General features: G+C 44.5%; 1 protein-coding gene and 1 long non-coding RNA gene across 9 annotated transcripts in view; one reads left to right on the top strand and one right to left on the bottom strand.

Moving 5' to 3' along the window:
* BANK1 (B cell scaffold protein with ankyrin repeats 1) overlaps nucleotides 1–23181 on the bottom strand; it is a 191360-nt gene that overhangs the window by 1435 nt on the left and 166744 nt on the right. For 7 of the 8 annotated variants that reach the window (XM_053258221.1, XM_053258220.1, XM_053258224.1 and 4 more), the window contains exons 10-15: nucleotides 21938–22006; nucleotides 13309–13487; nucleotides 11246–11309; nucleotides 9792–9821; nucleotides 8007–8077; nucleotides 5106–5161 (exon numbers count right to left, since the gene is read on the bottom strand). In XM_053258221.1, the coding sequence (XP_053114196.1) occupies nucleotides 5150–5161; nucleotides 8007–8077; nucleotides 9792–9821; nucleotides 11246–11309; nucleotides 13309–13487; nucleotides 21938–22006 (425 nt within the window). In that variant the 3' untranslated portion in view covers nucleotides 5106–5149. Of the gene's footprint in view, nucleotides 1–5105; nucleotides 5162–8006; nucleotides 8078–9791; nucleotides 9822–11245; nucleotides 11310–13308; nucleotides 13488–18314; nucleotides 18423–21937; nucleotides 22007–23181 lie in introns of those variants that run through there. The other variant, XM_053258225.1, reaches the window with a different exon arrangement.
* On the top strand, nucleotides 696–5643 carry LOC128328335 (uncharacterized). Its single transcript, XR_008309145.1, has 2 exons — nucleotides 696–1545; nucleotides 1870–5643. It is a non-coding gene; the product is annotated as an uncharacterized LOC128328335 (long non-coding RNA).

Here is a 23181-nt window from a genome sequence, read left to right as displayed (position 1 = left end):
TACTGAACGGATGCTACCAGGTCAGTATATCACTAAAATAAAAGGCTGGTTGAATGGCAGAGTACATTTCTCAATATGTATTTCAGATTATCCAGGACAATTATATTACAAAATTATTAGAAATATTCATCCTGATTTTCAACAAAATGTTCTCAAAGTGGTTTCCATAGCAAAAGATATAAGAAAATGGTTTCCTGTCCCAAAACAAGACTCTCTCTCTCTCTCTCTCTCTCTCTCTCTCTCTCACACACACACACACACACACCCAGCAACAGACACTGGCTGCATTCATACGTAGTGGGAAACTAGAGGTGAAGGAACCTGAGGTTGACTTTCTTGTACGTCCAAATTCATGAAACCCCAGTCCTGACAGAAAAGCAACCTCCACAAACTAAAATTTGAACCCTCGGTCTGTAGTGAGTTTGGCTGCTCCTGCCCAAGGTTTGCAGCTGGCTGCTATCTATCTATATATTTAATTCTCCTGGGTGTGCCTTGGAATGTGCATCACAGCACGCAGCTGATTGGCTGGGCAACGGACACGCCTGATTGGCTGAGGCACAGCCAGGAGGACTGGTCGCCGTGGCGGCGGCAGGCCGGCTGCGGAGGCCACAGGCAGCAGCAGGTCTAGCCCGGCCACGGAGGCAAGGCCCAGGAGGGGGGAAGAAAGGGGGGGGGGCAGAAGTGGCAGTGGGGTGGAGAGGTAGCGGAGACTGGGGCAGAAGGTAGGGGGGAAGAGGTAACCGCTGGCCCCAAAGAACGCACAGACGCTCTGTGCGAGGTTGGCTAGTATGTCTGAATTCTGAATTGCAGGCTGTGCTCGCTGTAACCAGAGTTGGGGGAGGAAGCTCCACCCTCTCTCTGGCTGTTAGGGCTGTCTTTCATGCCAGAAGAAAGCCTGCACAGTCAGTTTCTCCTCCTCTCTGCAATCTCCCTGACTGTAGGTTGGTTCCTGTCAGTTTCATGTGAACGCGGACAGGTAAGCGCATGTGCGGCGGGTGGGGAGGAGGAAGGCAGAACTACAGGTCCATTGGACCCTTGATTCCATGTTATGTGTGAATGGGACCACTGGAAAGAGACTATGATTCACCAAGTAGGGACAGTTACTTTCCCACTGCTACATATAAGGAAGACATCTCTTTAAAAGGTGCCTCATTAACCTGCTTTCTATGAGCAAAATAAAATCTGCAGAATTAGAAAAGAGAAGAAATCTTCTCTGCGAATAGATTGCCACATATGATATATACATTCATGTAATCATTACATTTCCAACAGTATCCAGTCACCGTGCTATGAATTCTCATGTCTCCTTGGAATAAGATACCAGAAATGTATTGATGTATAAGTTTTATCTAAAAGAAATGTTATCTGAAAGTTGTATATTTTTACATTTCCATTGTTTTTCAGTTATAGTGGTCTGCAAATCAGTCTCCCATTTCGTTTATATCCAATATTTTCTGTTTCTGGTTTTAGAAGTACTCTGTATATTTCGAAAACAACATCTTTTTTTTTTTTTTTGCACCTCTGGATTCTATAACAGCTTTCAAAGTGAGTTAAAGGTCTAATTACATTCATATTTCCAATGGATTATTTTAAGAAGTTTCTAAGCTGTAAATATTGAAAATAAGAAGGAAGTTCTTCTTCAAAAACATGTCTCAAAACATTATATGATATTTCCATTCCAACAGTCTTCATTATATCTGTAAATTCACCTCCTTACCAAATTCTCAAAATTACCACATTGTTTAGCAGCCTGAAAATCTGCTAGACAGATTAGGAGAGGCTAATAGTGAAATATGCAGGGCTAGGTTCTCTTTGTATTTTCCGCACTAACATTTTAATGATGACCTTCCTGATCTTGTTTCTTTACAGCTTCTGTTGATCAGCTGAGTTCAACTGTACCTAAACACTAAGAGGGAGTTAACCCTTTCCGGCTCCTCATTTGGAAGTATGCTGCCTCTTTTATCAAGCCACTGATACGTGATGAGCTTCTTGTTTTGAGAGCAAGGGATCTCATTTATCAAAGGGTGTGATCTCTTATGCTTGGCCATGTGCTATAGTACTCACCTAGGAGCACAGGCCTCTGCTGTTTGGCATGCCCTTAGACTGTGATTGATCTTTACATTAGCATTCCAATCTCCAAAGTGTCTATAAGCATACTGTAGGTACGAAATGCCACAAGGATTTGTGGAGGGGAGCCCCAAACCCTGTACCAAGGGCACTATCCAATAGAGTGGGTATTGGCTCCATCATTCCAATAAAAATTATCTCTCCCTCACGGAAGATCAAAAATCGCCAGGGAACCCGTCCACATGGACAATAAGAAGTCATGAATTCATCAACAACTAGAAGAGCCCAAAGCAGCAGCAGATATTAGGCATTCTGGGGATTTCAGAATAGCTGGAAACCTGCATGAAAAGCATCTTGGGACTGGCAAAGTGAGTGATGCAGAGTGAGAGTTCTATTCAGAGAGGAAAACAGGAAAGAGGATATCAAGAAGTAAACAGATTAACGGATATCAGGCAAAGACACCAATCATGCAGATCCAAATTAGAATTTGGTTTTTAAATGGCAAGACATTTCCCCCTGTTCACGGCTGCAGACTTAGCAAGGCACCTTTCAAAGTGACGACTCTCTTATATTTAGCAAGGGGAGAGCAAGTGTCCCTATCCAACTCCAACACATCATCCCTCTTGTGGTTGTTGCTGGTGTCTACCTCATATGTCTTTGTAGACTGTTTGTCCTTTGGGGATGTTTTATTTCTTTTTCTATGTAAACTGCTTTGGGAACTTTTTTTTTGGTTGGAAAGCCAGCGTGGTGTAGTGGTTAGAGTGCTGGACTAGGACCGGGGAAACCCAAGTTCAAATCCCCATTCAGCCATGAAACTAGCTGGGTGACTCTGGGCCAGTCACTTCGCTCTCAGCCTAACCTACTTCACAGGGTTGTTGTGAAAGAGAAACTCAAGTATGTAGTACACTGTTCTGGGCTCCTTGAAGGAAGAGCGGGATATAAATGTAATAATAATAATAATAATAATAATTGTTATTATACAATAATGAATGGGATTCATGCAATGAGGAGATTAATCCCTGCCAGCCACTGGGGCATTGTTTTACAAGACACTTGGTAGATACTACCCCCCTCAGAACTTTTCTGCTATTGATCTGCCTCTTTCTAATGCTGGATCCTCAAGGGATCATCTTTGCAACTCTGCCTCAGGCCTACCCTGCCAGCATTCCATCCAGGAGAGCGAGACCACACTCTGCTTGTCTTTCTTTCTCTTTCTCCTTCATTTATTTGGACTAGGGCCATAGTGTAAACCTTGTATATTACAGTGCCTGTTGTGAGTCATTTAGCATTATACCTTCAGTCACAAAATCATGGATAGAAGTGCAGTTCTGCTGCTATGGGGAATGCATCTGATTTCCTCCTAGTTCTTGGTTCTACTTGTTTGCCTATGCCAAATACTTCAAGCATAGACAAAGGGAAACGCCCAGACCTAACTGAATCCTTATATTCTGGGAACCAGCTTCTATCCCAGTGGTGGTTTATGAAAGCAGAGTTCGCAACTGGAGAAAAGGCCTTTATGTTGGTAGACCTATGAGCTTTGGGCATTACAACTGTGGCATACTAAGGAGCAGCAGGAAGAGTGTTATTTTGTCTGTGCTGCAGAGACTACAGAGTCCAGGGCAAAATACACACAAATAGTGCAGGAACAGAAGCACACGTGTTGCAGGCCATGCCAACTGAGGTGTAACAGGTTAGCAAACAACTAGCTCTTATGTAAAGCTATAAACCAGCAGCTAAAGTTCAGAATTTGTATGTCTGTAGAAGAACCCAGGGCACATCTCTAAAAATATCTCTCTCTGTGTGTGTCCCTGTAGTCAAATCTAATAGCTCATATCTCTTGGGATGTTTACATGATTTGGTAATGAATGTAGAAAAGAAATAATTAGAAAGGAAGGTGCAGATACTACTAGTGATTAAAAACAACACCCCTTTGGTACAATATACAGTGGTAGGGAGGCAGAGGTATCAACAAGCTAATTTTAAAAGTAGGTAACATTCCTGCAGAAGGAAATAATGAGATGCCCCAAGTAAGAAGGTCAAACTCATTAATAAAAACACTGGCAAGTTTTGCTCTAGGTGAAGATGGTGGCAGCCAAGCTGTGAATGGCTTGGTTTTTAAATGACAAGATACTGGATCCTGTACTGATCTGATAGTTAATTAGTGTTTCTGCAGATCCATGTAAACAACCTTAATATTTATACCTTTGAAATTCTGAGGGTGATACCAGCTAGCTTGTTGCTGGGCTGTGCACAGAACCGTACAAAAGAACACGAATGCACCCTATTTCCCCAGATGGAGGCAGCCCTTCAGAATCATTTTCTCATTATTTATTCATTTCTGTGCCACTTTTGTCCTGGGGTATTTGAGGTGCTTAGAACCAAGTTAAAGCAACAGCATGCAAAATATAGAAACTAAACCTAAAACAAACATCATAGCAGACTACAGCTACCAGTTTAGAGGTCCATAGAGTTGGAGGGGACCTTGGAAGCCACCTAGTCCAGTGCCCTGCTCCATTCAGGAAATCCAGATCTAAGCAGCCCCAACAGAAGCCTGTCCAATCTCTGCTTGAAGACCCCCAGTGAGCAAGAGCCTTTCACCCTTCATTGCTGGACTCCTCTTGCCATTACCAAGTTTCTCCTAAGGTTCAACCAAAATCTACTACAACTAGATTTTAGTCTAGGTCTTATTCATATTCTAGTTCTGCCCTTGGGGGCTGCAGAAAACCATATTTGCTCTCTTCTAAGTGACAGCCCTTATGGCTTTTAGGAATGCCACCATGTTGCCTGACACCTTGGGAAATACCCAAACTTAAATACCCAGTTTCTTCAATTATGTTCACATTTGGGTTTCTGAATGCTAGATAGATAGATAGATAGATAGATATCCAAAAATTGAGGAATTAGCATCTTAAACATTGCAAATTTTCAATAGACATTAAAGGAGGGAAATAAGTTTATTTATATTAACGAATACACTGGCCATAGGAGTAATGGAAATTTCTGTTTTTGCAAAATACCTTGAATATGTATGCCCTTACCTCCGTTTATTATTTGCAGACATGTGCACTTTTCCTGGCAGGTTTCAAAGCAGAGTCTGAAATGACACATGCAGTTTATTAGGGCAGCAGAGGCGGCACTAGAAAAAAAAACAAATTGAGGGAGGGGACAGAAGGGGTAATGGGCATTTCGGGTTGGGTGCAGTATGTCCCACATGTTAGATTTCTGAAATGGGGGGAGGCAATTGGGGGGCAAAATACATGTCTGGAGTATTTTATCCCTACAGGGTATTTATGGATCTGACCACAGTTATGAACACCTGGTTGGTTTCTAGAATAGAGTACTGTCAAGTGGTGTCTCTTTATTTAGCAGGGGGAGAGCAACTGGCCCTATCCATCCCCAGCAAAGCATCCCTTCAGCGGCTGTTGCTGGTTTCTGTCTTATGTTTCTTTTTTAGATTGTGAGCCCTTTGGGGACAGGGAGCCATTTTATGTATTTATTTATATCCATGTAAACTCTATCTTTGGGAACCTTTGTTGAAAAGTGATATATAAATATTGGTCATTATATCTGTAACAATTCTTAACTTTTATATAGTGTTCAGATTAACCAGGTAGCCTTAAGCAAGCTACTCTCTTTCATCCTCAGTTCTCCTGTTTGTAATAAGGGGATAATAATACTGTAAGAATTACCTAGGGCTTGTTCATACAGATCTTTAAAAGGCAAAAATCCCACAGGGCCTTGGTTTGCCCTGATGGAAGAGCAGTAATGGTGAAAGCTCACCCTCTTTTTCATGCAACTATGAAAAGCACCCAAGACCTGCTAGAAAAAGGTGGTAACCCTTCTCCTTATAAATACACAGAGAGACATTCCTTCCTATAATGGGGAACTCAGCTCATGAATAATGAGCAAGCTGACACCAAGGAGAATGAAAACAAGATGCTAGCGAGGAGATGAAGCTCTAAGGATCTTCAGCCAGGCAATCAGGATAGTGCTTGTAATCATTAAACTAACAATTTGTCAAAGGGACCCAGTGCTATCCTGAATGGCTTTTGGATGAAGCTGAGGAAGCAATTTGGACCCAGGCAGACATTTAGGGGCAAATTTAATTAAAACAAGATGCACTTTATTGCCACAAGTCTCCGCGGGTTCAGTCAGCATAATTTGCAAAATTCAATGCATACAATCACGGATTGCACACCAAGAGAAGGGAATGGAGAGGAGCAGCTGGTAAGGGTAACAACATCATTTGTGGTATTGCCCTCAACTTGTGGTGTAAACATGAATCTTTTGATATGGATATCAGAGCACCTACAGAGGAATCTAATTTCAGGGACCAGGAGAAGTTTCAGCATTTCTGATGATGTGTGGGCATTTCAGCCTGTGATAGCCCACTGCCCAACCAATGTGGGCTAGTTTGTTTCCCAAGGCATGCATAGTGTCCAGGGCATGATCTGAAGGAAGAGAAGATGCCATCGCAGAAGACATGGCCAACTCCAGGGCATGTCCACACAGCCCCTCTCACTCTCCCAGTCAAACAGCAGTTTGCTAGCCAGTTGGGTGATTCTTTTCTCTTCCTTCTTTGGAGGCTACGCCATGGTCCAAGGGCAGCAAGAGGCTCCCTAGGTCCACTGGACCCAACACCTACAAAACAGAGGAATGCCTCTTTATGCCCAAGCATTTACCTCCTTGAGGGGCAGGGTGGCACTCAAGACACCAGCCTTATTGCAGGGCTGCTGCAGTTCACAGTTGATTCCAGACAATTGCTGCATTAACATTCCAGGTTCTCGGGGCAGCACCCAGACTAAGTTAGACATGATTAAGATGCATTGAAACTAATGGAACATTAATCAGTCATGACTAATTTTCTCATTTATTTCAGTAATGTTTAGTCACGACTAACTAGTCTGGATATTGCCCTCTACTTCTTGGTTTGCCTTGAATGCAGCCCGATTGTAACCAACCCTGTCTGTGATTCTGAATACCTGCAACCAAACCTAGCTGCAACTCCAGCTAAGAACAGGACATACATTCATTCATTCAACTTGAGAAATCAAGTTTCTTCTTAAACACTAAACACTTTCTAAACAGCTTCTCCTTAATCAGGTTGCATTACATTTGCACAGGTCAAATCTTCCTTTGCTTAAGTGCTCTGAGGGACAAATACTGAAAATAAGCATCCAATGGAAACAGCACTGTGCAAGTTCCCACACACTGTCGTAATGAGTTGTGCAGCTGCCTTCTCACGCAGTGCTCTCGTGCAACACTGCTGGGACTGGCTTTCAGATGCACAGCAGCCTTGGTGGGTCAGAAATGCCAGTGTTGCCTTGCACAACGTTGGCCAGTGAATTTTAATAGAGGGATCTAAAAGGCTTCAGGTACTAGTGGGGTGGGGAGTGGTAATGGAGTTGAAAGAGGTCTATCAACAGCTACTACTCGGAGGGCTATAGGCCACCTCCAGCCTCAGAGGCAAGATGCCTCTGAATACCAGTTGCAGGAGAGTAACAGCAGGAGAGAGAGGGCATGTCCTCAGTTCCTGCCTGTGGGCTTCCAGCGGCATCTGTTGGGCCACTGTGTGAAACAGGATGTTGGACTAGATGGGCCTTGGGCCTGATCCAGCAGGGCTGTTCTTCAACTATATGCTTTTGAGATCTGTCATCCAGATGATATTTTCAGATGTTCCTAAGTGATGGAGGGACATGTATTACATCACTGATTATTAAGTAACATCATTTGAGAAGTCCCGTGTTTCAAAATCAGTGGCTGACATGAAGAAAATTACTCAAACTAGTTCCATTGAAAGACAAGTTAAGCATTGCCTAACATGTCCTTTTAATTCCAGTGGGGCTATTTTGAGTAATTTTCCTCATCATGTCAGCCAATATCTCCAATTTTTAATTTTAAAGAACAAAAGCAAAATTTTTGGAAGTATTTATACCTACCTGCTTTCTAAATGGACTGCTGTATACAACTCCTTCAGTACTAAGATTGTCACTTCCTCTTTTCACAGAAACTATACAAATAAATAAATGCCAGTCATTGGTTTGCGCTTGCATGAAACCAGTTGAGAAAGGGGATATACAGGTGCTCAGGGTTTGCAACTTCACAGAGTCTGGGCCCAGCATACTTGAAGGGATGCCTTCAAGTAAGTCAAGTAATTATATTTCCCTCCTAGTCATGGAGATCTGACTAGGCCCATTTGTGGGTGCCTTGCTCTTTGAGGGCCAAACTAGATGTTAGGTGCAACAGTGTGTTTGTTAAAACATGAGCTTGCCCCTTTGATCGATAAAGCAGAGGGTCTACTTTTTATACTATAATGTGAGCACAGAGAAAACCCCATCCCTCCCCATCTTACTTTGCCAGGCTCCATTGCTTTTAAGCACTTCTCCGTCATGCTTCAATACTAAATGTGAGCCTGGCTGGGTAAAAACTGCTTAAAGCAGCAGAACACAGAAAGGTATGGAGAGGGAAGGGTAGGTTTTGTTTCTTCCCTCCATTTACATATATCTTGGTATAAAAAGTAGATGCCACTGTGCTTTATGGTCAAATGGAGTAGGCATATATTTAACGCATGAATCCTCCCAATGTCTAGTTTGGCCCAAAGGTACAGCTCTGGAGCCTTCTTGGTGTGCCCCTCTATTTCTGGAATTCCTGCCATGAGTGGTTCACCTGACTACCTTCCTCTCCACCATTAGAAGGCAGACAGAAATTGTTCCTTTTACAAGGCACAATTTAAAATTGCCTTGCTTGAATCCAGTTGACACTATACACAGCCTCTGTGTTTTTAACTGGAGAATTGCTGCTTTGATTATTGCCTTAGATGTTAAAGGTAAAGGTAAAGTGTGCCGTCAAGTCGATTTCGACTCCTGGCACCCACAGAGGCCTGTGTTTGTCTCTGGTAGAATACAGGAGGGGTTTACCATTGCCTCCTCTCGTGCAGTATGAGATGATGCCTATCAACATCCTCCTATATTGCTGCTGCCCGATATAGTACCAGTGGGGATTCAAACCGGCAACTTTCTGCTTGTTAGTCAAGCATTTCCCCCTGAACCACTGGTTTATTATTGCAGTTGTAATCAGATTATATTATTTATAGATGATAAGCCCAATACTTATACCCGGCCTTTTACCATGGTAGAACAAACCATGGGTTTGTTCTACCTTGGCAGCTGATTGTCTGGGCAATAGCTGCCAGGTAGAAGGCTTTCCTCGTGCGTGGCTGTGGCTGTGCCAAGTGGCTGTGCCAAGCACAGGTCTCTCTGGGATGCGGGAGGATTTCCTCCTTTCGGTCTCAGCTTGGTTCACCACCACACCACCACTCATGTGGGTGTGTGGCCTGCCTTCCCTGCAGCCCTCCTGAGTGGCGGCCAGAGGTCATGTGCATGATGACCTCATTGTATCCCTTCTAAATGACACTGCTCCATACTCCTCCTTTGGAATATATGAATTCTACATATCATTGACTGCAAAAATGAACAAGCCCACAACACAAACCCCACAAAACCATTTTCTTGCAATGGCAAAATCAGTCATTTGAGTATACACATAGATTCTCCGCATACTCAGTGGGGCCAGCCAAAATATCATTTTTGGGTGAAGAAGACATCTCTGTGGAAATACATTCCCACCCAGCAGCTTGTTAGTTACAGTGAAAGTAGTCTGGGAGAGGGGGTAACTTGTAAACATATTTAAGTTATAATTTTTGAGATTGAGCTAATATCACTTACCATTTGGGTGATGAACAATGGTGATTTTATCTGCGAGGAAGAAAAACACACACATGCACTGTGGTTAATATATTTGACAACACAGTTTTTTTGTTACCTCTTCCTTGATTTGCTGGTTGGTCCCTGCTCACAATGGGTATATCTCTACATTACGAGTGTATGTGTGTTGGGGGTGCCCTTACAGTAATACAATCTACCCCTCATGACCACAGCACAGCACAATATCAACACTTGTCTTGATTGGCACTTTGGCAAGAGAGACAGGGAGGATTATGGATAGATTTTCCTTCTTGAAAGCGGCAATTTCAGTGCATCTGCCCTTTCTTCGGGTAAAGGTAAAATATGCTGTCAAGTCGATTTCAACTCCTGGTGCAAAACAGAGCCCTGTGGTTTTCTTTGGTAGAATACAGGCAGGGTTTACCATTGCCTCCTCCCATGCAGTATGAGATGATGCCTTTCAGCATCTTCCTATATTGCTGCTGCCCAATAAAGTACCAGCAGGGATTTGAACCGACTACCTTCTGCTTGTTAGTCAAGCATTTCCCCACTGCACCACTTAAGGTTCCTTCCCATCCTGCAGTGTTGTTGCCTGCCCTCTAAAGGTGCCTGGGTTCTTCTTCAGCAGCAGTGGGGTACATGAAAGTCACTGTGACTGCCCTAGCCCTCCTCCGCCACCCCACCTCTGCTACTGCACTCTCTGGCAGCCAGAAGTGGTGCTAGGGGGTGAACAAACGGATATAGCCAGCATTGAGGGCTGGAAAGGAACTCTTAGGGGTGGTTGTAGCAGCTCTCAAAATGGGTAGCTGTGGGCACTTCAAGGCTTCGTCAAGGGGCATCTCAAGGCCTCTGTATATGTGGAGGCAGTGCAGAGGCTGTAGTGCAAAGCGGCCTTGGTGAATGTGAGAGTGGTGGGAGATGGTGAGTTAGTTCAGTTGAGACACAAACTGAGTGAGCTGAGTTGAGGCTGGCGTTATGCTTCCCCTGACAACTTTCTGTGCTTTCCTAGAAAGATCTGCCATACACTTTAAAATTCTGCCATACACTTTAAGATTCTTTAAGCAGAAGATTCAGTTCTATATCACATCCTGGTGCTGTTAGAAACACAATCCCTGCTTCCATTGCCTAAAACACTAGCATTCCATAAACTTCCATATCTTAAACATAAAATATGTTTAAACTTCCAAATCTTAATCATAAGATATGTAGCATCTTGTGTCTCTCTAAAGGAAGGCATATCTTCAGGTTTGACAAAAGCCCCAAATGATGAGTTGTATCAAAGCTTCCCTTCTGCTGGTGGAAGAGAACCCTTCGATCCAACTTGATGGAAATCCTCAATGAAAGTCTTTCCAGGGCCTTCATTGAGTTTTGGTACAGCCTCCAAGTACAAATGTAGCCTTCTTTATCCTACAGTCCCCATCTTCTGCCTATTGAAATGCTAGTTAAATGTAATTTACCATACATGCTTTCCTCCTCCGGTCTTTTTCTGATAATAGAGTCTCTAAGCTGGCGTATTTTTTCCTTAAGTGAGAAACAAACACACAAACAACACAAAAATCAATAGCTGCAGTTGATTGTTAAAAATAATGAATGAGTAGCTGGAGGAATTGAGCTTCTTAGTATTCTGCACACTTAAGCTTCTTAGCACAGGAAATCATTTTTAAAGGCATGAAAAAACCCTCTCTTTTTTTTTAGAAGAAGCCTTGTAGTTTTGGCATTTGATAATAAAGGATTTGTGGAAAGTTTTCTCTTGCTGCAAATGAAGCCCCATCACCAACCTTGCCACCCACTCTCCAAGGCCAGAGGCAATTATTATCATCCACAGAGAGAGAGGGAGAGCCTGCCTTGATCCTCACTTAATCAGAAGAAAGTGTTCTACAACAATCTAGACTGTAAAGGGAGCATAGGAAGAACCTGTTAAGCCTTATTCTATCAGCTTTATTTGCCCTCCACAGTCTCTTCAATTGCCTAGTAGAAACACAAGTGAAATCCTCATACGTAATATCCTAGAGTAGACCCATCAACAATAAAGGAAACAGAGTAAACTTAAAAAGCACAGCTGACTTCAGATTGACCAATCAAATGATGTATTTTCTATGAACAAATCTTAACTGTGATTTATGTGACATTAGCCTGCACGTGAGCTGCTGCCAGCACTCGGCACAGTCTGAAAAGACATAGATAGGTCCCAGTTCAGCTTAAGCTGGTCATGACTACAGCTCCATTCAGACATGATGTTGTACCTGTGTTCAGGTGTCTGCACACTTGCACATGTTTTTATGTAAATGACTGTACGGATGTTCACTTTAAAAGCCTCTCAAACGGAGCTTCCGATAGGAAGGTTACTGCTGTACAGGCATTCAACAGAACATGTGAGTAACTGCACCTGTGTACAAATCTGTACTTGTGTGCACTATTCCCAGATTGTGCAAGTGTTGAATGTAATGTGTGGATAGTGCAAAATCCCCTACTTATGAGTCTGACCACTGACTCCAGGTTGGAGGGGAAATGAGCAAAGTGCCCTCCAGTGGGCTTGCTCCTACATTGTGGCTCCCATATGTGTGGGGCCTGGAGGGGTCGGGGGAGGAAGACCAGTGATACTGCAGGCCACAGCAGCAGTAGGCCCTCTCCGACGTCTGGAGTCCAGCATTTGCCTGACAATGCCATATGCTGATGCCAAATACCTCTCTATTTCTACCTCCCACAGTCACATATGAAGCTGCTTCCTCTACTGAGCTGAAAGCAGAAACCCAGGGGCCTAGGTACAATACCACAAGAGGAGGGGGCAAATATCCCTGGGCCCTTGTGGGGGGGGTCTATTAGCTGGGTCACATCTTGCTCTTTGCTCTCGCCCTCGTGCCTCTCTGAAGAAGAGGAGGTGGGGAGGGCCCATCTTCACTTTTTCTTCCTTGGCCCACTCCAAGCTTGCCATGTTCCTGGGGAACTCCACTTGCACAGGAGCTGTATTTAAACTTCAGAGTGCATATAGGCCTTTACATCAGTGGTAGTGATTGTCAATATACCAACACTTCCTTTGTCCAATACAAAAACTCCACAACTGCATGGAGCTTATTCAGTTGCAAGTTGTTGGGGTTCAGACCAGTGTTCTCCATAACAGCAATTCCCAGATGTTGTTAACTACAACTCCCATAATCCCCAATCAAAGGCCACTACAGCTGGGGATGATGGGAATTGTTATCGACAACATCTGGGGATCCCCGTTACAGGGAACACTGATTCAGACAAAAATGCATGGAGCTGTTATTCCCCAGATTGTCAGAAACCAATCTGCATGTGGTCATTAGAATTGCATTCATGGTCTGTAAATTCTGAACTTTGTTCACCTCCTGGTTATATGTATATCTATTCATAAGACTGGGATGACATGTGAATATCCAACCCAGCTGAATGAAAAAGCCAACTCATGCTGAGTAAAATTAAGACTTAAAACCCCATGCAAATTTGAGACCCATCTTGTTGAAAATAACAGTCAATTTATAAGCACCCTTGAGAATTCTACCTGCTGGATGGCTTCTAATCCACTTCTATGATTCTGCCATTGTTTGAACTTCTCCAATGCTTTATCCATAGAAATTGCCCCAATTTTCACCTGCTCTTGCAAAAAGATGAGTTCTTCTTGCCCCGGGGGGATGCTTGGCTTGACAGTAGTATAAGTGATCCCTTCAGAATAAACTCTGTCTACAGGTAGCAAATGTAAACAATTAGAACAAAAGCAAATCCATGTCCACAGGTATATCTATTTTAAAACAAATAAGGATTCCAGAAATGGAGAAAATGGGCAGGCTGTGAGAAGTTACTGGGACGGTTCCAGCTTAATTTGTACTATGAGCTTCAATAGTGTATGTTTCAGGGCCAAACTAGACATGACAATAAACATGTTGTTGTCTATTTTGTCCCCCCACCACACCTTTAAAGTAGTTCTCATGAGCAGCCCCAATCTGGATAGCGACTGTGGTGTGAGGGTAGAAGGTGTCTAATCCATTGATTCTGTCCTGTTTTCCCACTGAAAGCCCCCAAAGTGATTATTTGTCCCTGAAGGTGCCATTTCAGCAGATGGTACCATCATGGGAGACGGTGTGGCATTAAAGGGTAAAAACCCATTACCTCCTACACTGCAGTCCCAGTTCAGATCGCTTCCCCGGGAGTTGCTATTTTACTAGCAGGAATGGAACTACCATTGGTTTCCTCCATCCAAAGGCCATGTGCTGTCGGAGGGCAGTGAATGCAGGCCCCCTCTGCCCACCACCATTTTTGAGGTTAAAGCAAATTTAACATCTTGTCTGGTCTGGCCTTCAGTGATAGAGAAGCAATGTTGCATCACCCTGCCCTCTCAGAGCTACCAGCCTACACCCTCACTCCTCCTTGGCCAGCTACAAGCAGCCTTTATATGAAAGAGGGACCTCTTTCCCTCCATTAAGAGGTCAGTAAGAGGTACAACATTGCCAGGGTCATCGCCTTCCCACTAGATGCAGTGGAGTCCCCAAATCTGGCTCTCAGCTAGTTAGCCAGTCTCTGGCTACTTCACACAGCCATTCTGTGAGGGGGATACCAGTACATTCATAGATTACATTCTGCATTGGGAAATTAGCAGATTGATGCCCACACAGAACTGCATGATGCCAATAACCAAATGCAAAGGGAATATCCTAGTATAAAAAGCATTCCATGGTCATTTGCCTGATTAATTCACCCTCTATTAAGTTTTATCTAGATTAAGTCATTCTCATAAGCGTTTCTGTTGTGAGACAGTACCAGGCCATTAACTAATTATGAAATTCAAGAAGAGAAGTTCTGACACATGACATTAAGGCCAGGGACTTTGGTTCACAAAACAAGGATAGGAAATGTGGCATTACTAAGATAGTGCCGCACAGCAACTGAACAACTTGTACCACACTTTCCTGAAGATAAGTGTCATGTTGTCCTGGATTTTCTCTACCAATGTAGCGTATTGCCGCAGAACCAAGAAACAAAGAAGGGCCTCATCGTTTTTAATATAGTCTCAATGGATACTGAAGTGGTTAGAAAGCCAAGGACCCTTAGAATGATCCTCAGGGTGCAGAAGAGTCACAAGGCATGCAAGGTTTAATGTTCTGGTTCTTTCTATGCATGCAGCAGCAGACAGACTGAGCTCCTTCCTTCTAGAACTTCCCTTTCCCCTTCCAGTTTAATCTCTAGATCAAGGAATGAATTACAGACACAATGAATTAAAGAATGAATGAATTACAGAAATATTACAGACACAGTGCTGGTTGGCCTTAAGGCAAGGGTGCAGCATGATTCATCTCAGCAAAAGAAAGAAAGAAAGAAAGAAAGAAAGAAAGAAAGAAAGAAAGAAAGAAAGAAAGAAAGAAAGCATTGTTATAGTATCATTCATTTAGAGCAGGGATTCTCAACGTTGGGTGTCCAGCTTTTATTGGACTTCAGCTCCCATAATCTCCAGCCCCAGTGGCCTTTGGTTGGGGATTATGGGAGTTGAAGTCCAATAACATCTGGGCACCCAACATTGAGAATCGCTGGTTTAGAGCACATGAGTGACAGCTCTGCTGCCAATCAGCAAAACTGTATTTTTAGTAAAGATAAACAGATTCTTCCAGTTCTACCCCATTATTATTCTGCCATTCTGATGTCCCTTGGGTTCTGTTCCATTTGTCTCTTCCACAACTGCAGGATTTTATTTTAAATGGCATCGATTAGTTTACTTGCCACCAAGGGACCATTTCTTTTTTATTTTAGAGTTTATTTTATATTTTCCTTCCAAATGCAGCAGAATGGATATCAAAAAAGAAGGCACTGAAGAGGACGTAGATGCTCCTGCGGCCATTTTAACTCAGAAGAATAGTGTGGCTAAATAAATCATGCTTCCCTTGGTGCCCCGTTCAGTTTAAAAATGCCTATACCTGAGATTTTAATTCCCTTGCCCTCACCCTCCGCTCACAGAAGGATCACAGTTGTGCTTCTACCGGAAGGTTTTGATTTGGGTAGGGGGATTGGGGCAATCAGATTCCAGATTTATTTTTAAAATTAGCTTTAATTTCTTACAGCATTCTGGAAATTCATGGGTGGCAAGCTGCACTGTATGTAAGCCAGTATCAAGCTTCAATTCAATTTGGACTCTAATATTCGGCCAAAACCAACAAGATGAAGTTCAGCAGAGACAAAATGAAATCTTGCAAGTGGACACCTGACTTGGCAGCCATACATGTGTGGACCTAGGTGTCTTAGTGTCCACTCCAGATCATAAGAAGTAATCATTCAACCCTATTCTGCACTGATCAGACCTCACTTGGAATACTGACTCGCCTACCTGAGCTTCCTGTCTAAGCAACAGGTGTGCTTGCTGCTTCTGCAGCACGTTAAGCCCTGCCAGCATGGCTTACGGAGGAGTGGAGGCTCCATTGCTACTGAGGAGTGCACCCCCGCACTCCCGATGCTTCTTCCACTGGAAACAATGGAGACAGAAGCAGGGATGCGGGGATACACTCCTCAGCAGCAGCAGAGCCTCCCGGTCTTCTCAAGGCATGCTGGTGGGGTTTAAAGTACAGGGGAAGCAGAGACCATGCCTGTCACTTAGACAGGTGGCTTGCCGAGTGGTATATGAACCACTATATTCAACTTGGACCTGCCCTGTGTGAGGTCATCTCAGGTGGGCCTTCTCAGAGTTCCGGGCCCAGGGGAGGGACGTGGGGCCCAGGCCCGTGGCAGGGCCTTCTCTGTTGCAGCCCTCTCCTTATGGAACACTCTGCCTCCTGAGATTCGCAATGCTACCTCCCTTCTGTCCTTTAAGAAGCCCTATTTTGCCAGGCTTTTAGTTTTGTGTGTGTGTCTTTTTCTTTTTTCCTTTCCTTTTTTTCCTTCTCCCCCCCCCTTCTTCCCTTCCCTTGTTGTTGTTTTAATTTACGGAAACTGCCTCAAATCTAAGGAAGTCAGGCAGTCAATAAATTTGCTGAATGAATGAATGAATAAATAAATATTCAATTCCGGGCCCTGCAGTATAAGAAGGGTAAATGAAAGGCGGTATAGAAATTTAACAATGCATAAATAAATAAATGGGAATGGGTTTGGAGGAGGGCAACAAGGGTGGTAAGGATCCTGAAAGTCAAGACCTATGTGCTGGGGATGTTTAGCCTGGAGAAGAGAAGTCTAAGGAGAGATATGATAGCCATCTTCAAATATCTGGAGGGGTGTTGCATAGGAGAAGAAGCGAACTTGTTCTCTGTTGCTCCTGAGGGCAGGACTAGAACTAGTAGGGGAATTTCCTAACTGTATGAGCTGTTTGATGGTGGAACAGTCTGTCCACCATTGTGGTGGGCTCTCCTTCACTGGAGATATTAATTATTTCCTGCACTAAGAAGAGGGTTAGACTACAAGACCTTCAAAGCCCCCTCCAACTCTAAAATCTTAGGATACTATGGGCTGCATCAAACTCATTACCAAGAGGAAAAGATAGAGGTTTAAATATAGATCTTGCTTGTGGATATTTAAGCAAATCTACGTGGGTTGCAAGTGACCAGTACTTTGAATCAGAATACCAATTGCCTGGGAAAAAACCCAGTGAGAACTTTCATACATGAAGCAGGTCTTGCTTCTGTTGGGTCTGAGCCACAAATATAAGCCTACAGTGGTTACGAATGCTCATTTGCATTACAGACAGACACCTCTTCTCTGCTTCCTTCCACATGAACAAAGATCAGACATTAACACAAACAACATGAGAAAGGCTCAAGGGTGATGGAAGCCTCATATGTGGAAAATGCCCTTCATCTGGAAGTGCTTAGATTAATGAGCAGGGCCGGTGTAATTTAACACTGCGGTAGTCAACTGACTACTAAACTGGAACTTCACATTAGGAAGCTAATGATAATTAACTTTGCCTAATTTTCTGCAGCAGAATACTGTACCTCCTCCATCATGGTCATGCTGCACTCTTAGGTTATCACTGGGCCCTGTGGTGCCCCTTGGTCCCTTGACTGACAACATATTGATCCTGATTTCACACTCTTTTACCAATGCAAAACAGCTTTGAAACATGACCATTCTTCTGTGGTTACATTTCCACTGTTTATTGTGCCCACTGGCTACACATTGTGCAGTACAATAGAGAATCCGGCCAGTATATTAGAAATACATTTATTTCAGCAGGTGATTGATGTTTAGAAATTATTTGAACTTGTACAGCAATAACCTTGGACATCGATGCACCAGCAGCATTAACACAGCTATTTAATCATTTCCTAGGAAAATGTTAGAATAGTGCTTGAAGGTTACAGTAAACTCCCTGCTCATAAAAAGGAACAAATAGTCAAATAGAAAATCTCTTCTCATTGATTAAATAGGCATGAACATAGCGCCTTCCTAACAGGACCCGTAATAATACACTTACCCATTCGTCAGGGGCGTAACTATAATAGGGCAAGGGGAGACAGTTGTCTGGGGGCCCACTGCCTTGGGGGCCCCCCAGAGGCAAGTCACATGACTGACTCCCCCAGCCACGCACCCGCCCAGGCCTCCTTCAGTTGTATTTATCCTCTGAAACTGATGTGAGTTTTAAGACCTGGAGCTACCGTTCTCTAGTACCATTAAATGACTTGCATCGTCCACAATTTACAAAACCTTAAAAAAAATAATTTAGGATGAATATATATATACACACACACACTTTACTCTGCTTTTTGTTACCACTATTCAGCCTCATTTAAGATTTCTTTACTTCATGAGCTGAGCTTCAGTGAAGGGAGGGGCCCATTTTAAAATCTTGTCTCTGGGCCCCCTCCAACCTTGCTCCGCCCCTGCCATTCGTGCTAGAGATGTCATTGAAGCTTACATTTCCAGGCTCAGAGATATGTGTTTTAGGGGCTTATATTGCTAATCTCACATACAAGGAGCTTTCCCAGACAGCAGGCTTTACTGCAAGACTTAACTGCAAGTATGAAGTTGCCCCCCAAAAACGATGCAAAAAGGAGATTTTTTAAAACCCTGGATAAATCCACACTTGGAGTATTGCATATAAAGAAGGACATTGTAGAACTGTAAAAGGTGCAGAAGAGGGCAACCAAGATGATCAGGGGCCTAGAACACCTTCCTTATGAAGCAAGGCTACAACACCTGGGGCTATTTAGTTTAGAAAAAAGACGACTGAGGGGAGACATGATGGAGGTCTATAAAATCATGCATGGTGTGGAGAAAGTGGAGAGAGAGAAATTCTTGTCCCTCTCACATAACACTAGAACCAGGAGTCATCCCATGAAATTGCCAAGAAATCTAGGACCAACAAACGGAAGTACTTTTTCACACAGCGCATAATCAACTTGTGGAATTCTCTGCCACGAGATATGGTGACAGCCAAAAACCTGGATGGCTTTAAGAGGGGTTTGGGTTACTTCATAGAGGAGAGGTCTATCAACGGCTACTAGTCAGAGGACTATAGGCCACCTATATGCAACTGGTGCCTCTGAGCACCAGTTGCAGGGGAGTAACAGCAGGAGAGAGGGCATGCCCTCAGCTCCTGCCTGTGGCTTCCAGTGGCATCTGGAGTGCCACTGTGTGAAACAGGATGCTGGACTAGATGGGCCTTGGTGCTGTTTCAGCAGAGCTGGTCTTATCAGTCCATCTAGCTGAGTATTGTCTACACTGACTGGCAGAGCTCTCCAGGGTTTCAGGCAGGAATCTTTCCCAGCCCTATCTGGAGATTCTGGTGGTTGAACCTGAGAACATATATATGCAAAGCAGATGTTCCACCTCTGAACTATGGTGACATCCCCAGCTCCTACATCCCCATCTCCCTCCTCCTATGCTTACAAACCCCCTCCCCTTTCCCCTTCTAGCCTATTTTCCAGGCACTCCAGCAGCAGGGAACAGAAGAAAGGAATGGATGGATGTTTCTCCTCTCCCCTCTCTGGTGCCTAGCATGCTGCTATGCAGTTGCCATGTGCAAGAATCCCTTGAGAAATGTGGATTTCCAAATAGTTACTGACATTTCAGTAGCTCCTGGGAAAAGTATGTTTTCCAGAGACTACTTGTGTCTGGTTTGCTGTGTAACAATATGCCAGATACCAGAGGAGGGGAGGGACCTCCCTCCTAGGGATGTGCAAACCGGTTTGATGACAAGCTGGTTTGACATTGAACCAGTTGAGTTCAACAGTTCGGGGTTGAACCGAACCACTCCCTGTTCAGTCCGACTCCGGACTGAGCCCGCCTGGCCCTCCTGGGTCATGACCTGGCCATCCAGAGGCTCAAGGGGCATGCCCTTTTGGAGGCTGCCGTGATGGAGGAGAGGCCTGGAAAGGGCCGAAGAATGCCTGAACAGGGCAATTTACTGCATAATTGAGGCTGGCAGGGACAGGGTGAACATCTGCAGACCTCTCCCCCACCGAGGCCTCGGAGAAGATCCCCGAAGGGGGTATGTGAATTTTTTTTTTTAAAAAAAAGAGGTTTGTGAACCCCTCCTGGACTGAACTGTACATGGAGAACGGGGGAGCGGTTGATGGGGAAAAAAACTAAACTAGCTCGGTCTGGTTCGGACTCGAACTGAAATGAGCCAGCCGGTTTCAATGACACCCCTACTCCCTCCTGCTTGCTGCCAGCCAGAATATGCAGTGGAGAAGAGTTTTAAACAGCCCATGGGTGGCAGGGGGAAGGAGGTTTGTGAGGAGTGAGTGAGGGGGCTTAGAGGTTTATAGGGATGGGATTAGGTTCAGACCAGTTTTGGCTTTTAAATAAATCAAAACTATTTCCTTTTGCGAGGGACACTTTGGCTTACTTAGAGTCAGTTGAATTCCAGGACACTCATTTCTATTTAGAACTGAGCTTAATGATACATAGAATCACATGGTTCAACTCTTGCTGGACTGTACCACTGGTGACGGTAAACTGCATAAGTGATTGCTTCCACATGTTTAAAAATAGCCCCTGCTGAAAGAAAAGAAGGATGCCAGGCAGAAGGGTACACATTTCAAGTACAGCCAGAGCTGTACCATCTGACTCTCTACTGGTTGCAGGGTTGGAGCTGATGGTGTCCCAAGGCATTCCAGGAACATGGCCCCATGGAGGGCACAGTTGCTGGCCCTCATCCACCCCCACCCCCACAGTGCTGTGTTCCTGCTGCCGTCTTCCTGCCACTCGGATTTTGGCCCTGAGCTGGCTGGGAATGGCGGGCACATGCACCCTTCCCTTTCCCAGCTGATTTGGGGTCAGGGAAGTTCCAAGTGACAAGAAAGTGGCAGCATGCAACAGGAGTGAGCTGCCGCCGGGGACAGGGTTGGGAAGTGAGGTGTGTGGCATGCTGCTGGGGATGCAAAGTATGGCTAGCTGCCTGGAGGGGCCGCCACAGGGGGGCTGTCAGGCTGCCACCATGGGCAGAAGGGCTGGGTCACTGCCACTGTGGCGGGAGGGCACCTATTTAATCATGCCCCCCTCCTTTTCCCTTAGAACATAAGAACAGCCCTGCTGGATCAGGCCCAAGGCCCATCTAGTCCAGTATCCTGTTTCGCACAGTGGCCCACCAGATGCCGCTGGAAGCCACAGACAGGAGCTGAGGGCATGCCCTCTCTCCTGCTGTTACTCCCCTGCAACTGGTACTCAGAGGCATCCTGCCTTGGAGGCTGGAGGTGGCCCACAGCCCTCCGACTAGTAGCCATTGATAGACCTCTCCTCCATGAAGTCATCCAAACCCCTCTTAAAGCCATCCAGGTTGTTGGCTGTCACCACATCCTGTGGCAGAGAGTTCCACGAGTGGATCACGCGTTGCCCTTGCTATGCCTGTGGCTCTTTGTCTATCTCAGCACTTAGTCCTAGAAGTAGAATTTGTCACTGCTGGAGCAGGAACAGTATAGTCAGAAAGAGCCCATACTGACATTGGTTCTGCATTGGTTTTGCTGGGTAGACCAGCAGAGAACTATAACGAGTGACAGACAGCAGCCAAAGTCAGACATCTTTCCTCTAAAAAACAGACAAACTGTGATGTAAATTCTGCTGGGGATATCAAGCAGTGAACGATGCTTTTGTTGATAGTTTTGTGATTAATACACAAGAAGAGTTAAATCCAGAAATGAGTCACAGTATGGCCATTACACAGTTGCTGTTCCTTTCTTTTTCAGTGCAGTTAAAAACAACAGAGTCAAGTCCCATACCTGTTTTTTTGACAGGATACACCAGTTTCTCATTATCAGCATGCATTCCAGTTGCCTTTTTCTGAAAAACTACAACAGAAAGCAAATTAGGAAATAAGCAATGGCAATACAGTAAAAAGAAAGGTGAATATCTTTCAGCTGCTCCGTGCCTTGCAAGTGAATCTAAGGCCCTTAAAAATAGATTGCAAGAAGAGACTCTCTCATTGTTGACTGGGTTATTTTTAAAAATAAATATAACGAGGCTCTACACACAGTCAATGTGTAGAGCTTCATGGAGTTATGCGGGAAGAGCGGGCTTAGCCTGCTCTCTCCGCACACAAGCAGTCACTCGTTGCTGGGCAGGCGGATCAGCTGCCCAGATGAGCAGCTGCTTTGGACAGGTGCTCCTGTGCCCAGCTGCAGCTCCCTCGGGAGATCCAGGAGTTGGGGGGGAAGGGGAGCACTGCCGTGCCATGCCCCAGCCCCCGGAGTCCCAGGGAGGCACCACATGCGTACATGGTGCCTTCATGGGGTCCCTCTCCCCCCCACCCCGAGTGTGTCAGCCATGGCTGTAAGCAGCCGCGGCTGACACACGATCAAGCAAACAAGGTTAACAGAGTGCTGCTCACTCTGTTAAAACCTCACTTAAGGGGAGGGGTTTTTAGGCGGGCTAGCCGCTGTGGAACCACTGGCCTCCCTTAGCCCGGTTCTCCCCCATCATGAGAATAGCCTCAATAACTTCTAACTTTTGGCAAATAAAATGAATACATATATCTCAATCAAACAATCTTTCTTATGGTCAACAACCTACATTAAACAATTAAATTAACAATAATCAGTAAGATAACAACAAATAACTACAACAATGCTAACAACTAAGATGAACTGAGCAGCTCTGGACAAATTTTACAGACTTTATAACAATTTTTCGCAACATTTAAGGAAATTAAATCATTCTGGTAGGACAGTAAACACTGAGGGTACATTTATGTTACATAGGCTCACAGCATGTACTTCCAACATTTGACACAGGAACAGCCAACATCCTAACTAATGAAGTGCCAGTGGTCCATGGTGCTGTAGATTAGTTTCAGACCAATGCAGCACTGATGCACATTGGAATCAGGGTGAACGCTGACCTCCAGAAGTCCTCTGTGAAACCTAAAACTATGTCCCTGATGGACACTTTTTGGGTGGCACGAGCACCAGTGCTGAGTTAGTCAATTCCATCTGCAGCACCAGTGCCTCTTATGGAGCACCAGCTT

This window comes from Hemicordylus capensis, chromosome 5, assembly GCF_027244095.1.
Source record: "Hemicordylus capensis ecotype Gifberg chromosome 5, rHemCap1.1.pri, whole genome shotgun sequence".
Classification (NCBI taxonomy): Eukaryota; Metazoa; Chordata; class Lepidosauria; order Squamata; family Cordylidae; genus Hemicordylus; species Hemicordylus capensis.
This window is presented reverse-complemented; position numbering and strand designations above follow the sequence as displayed.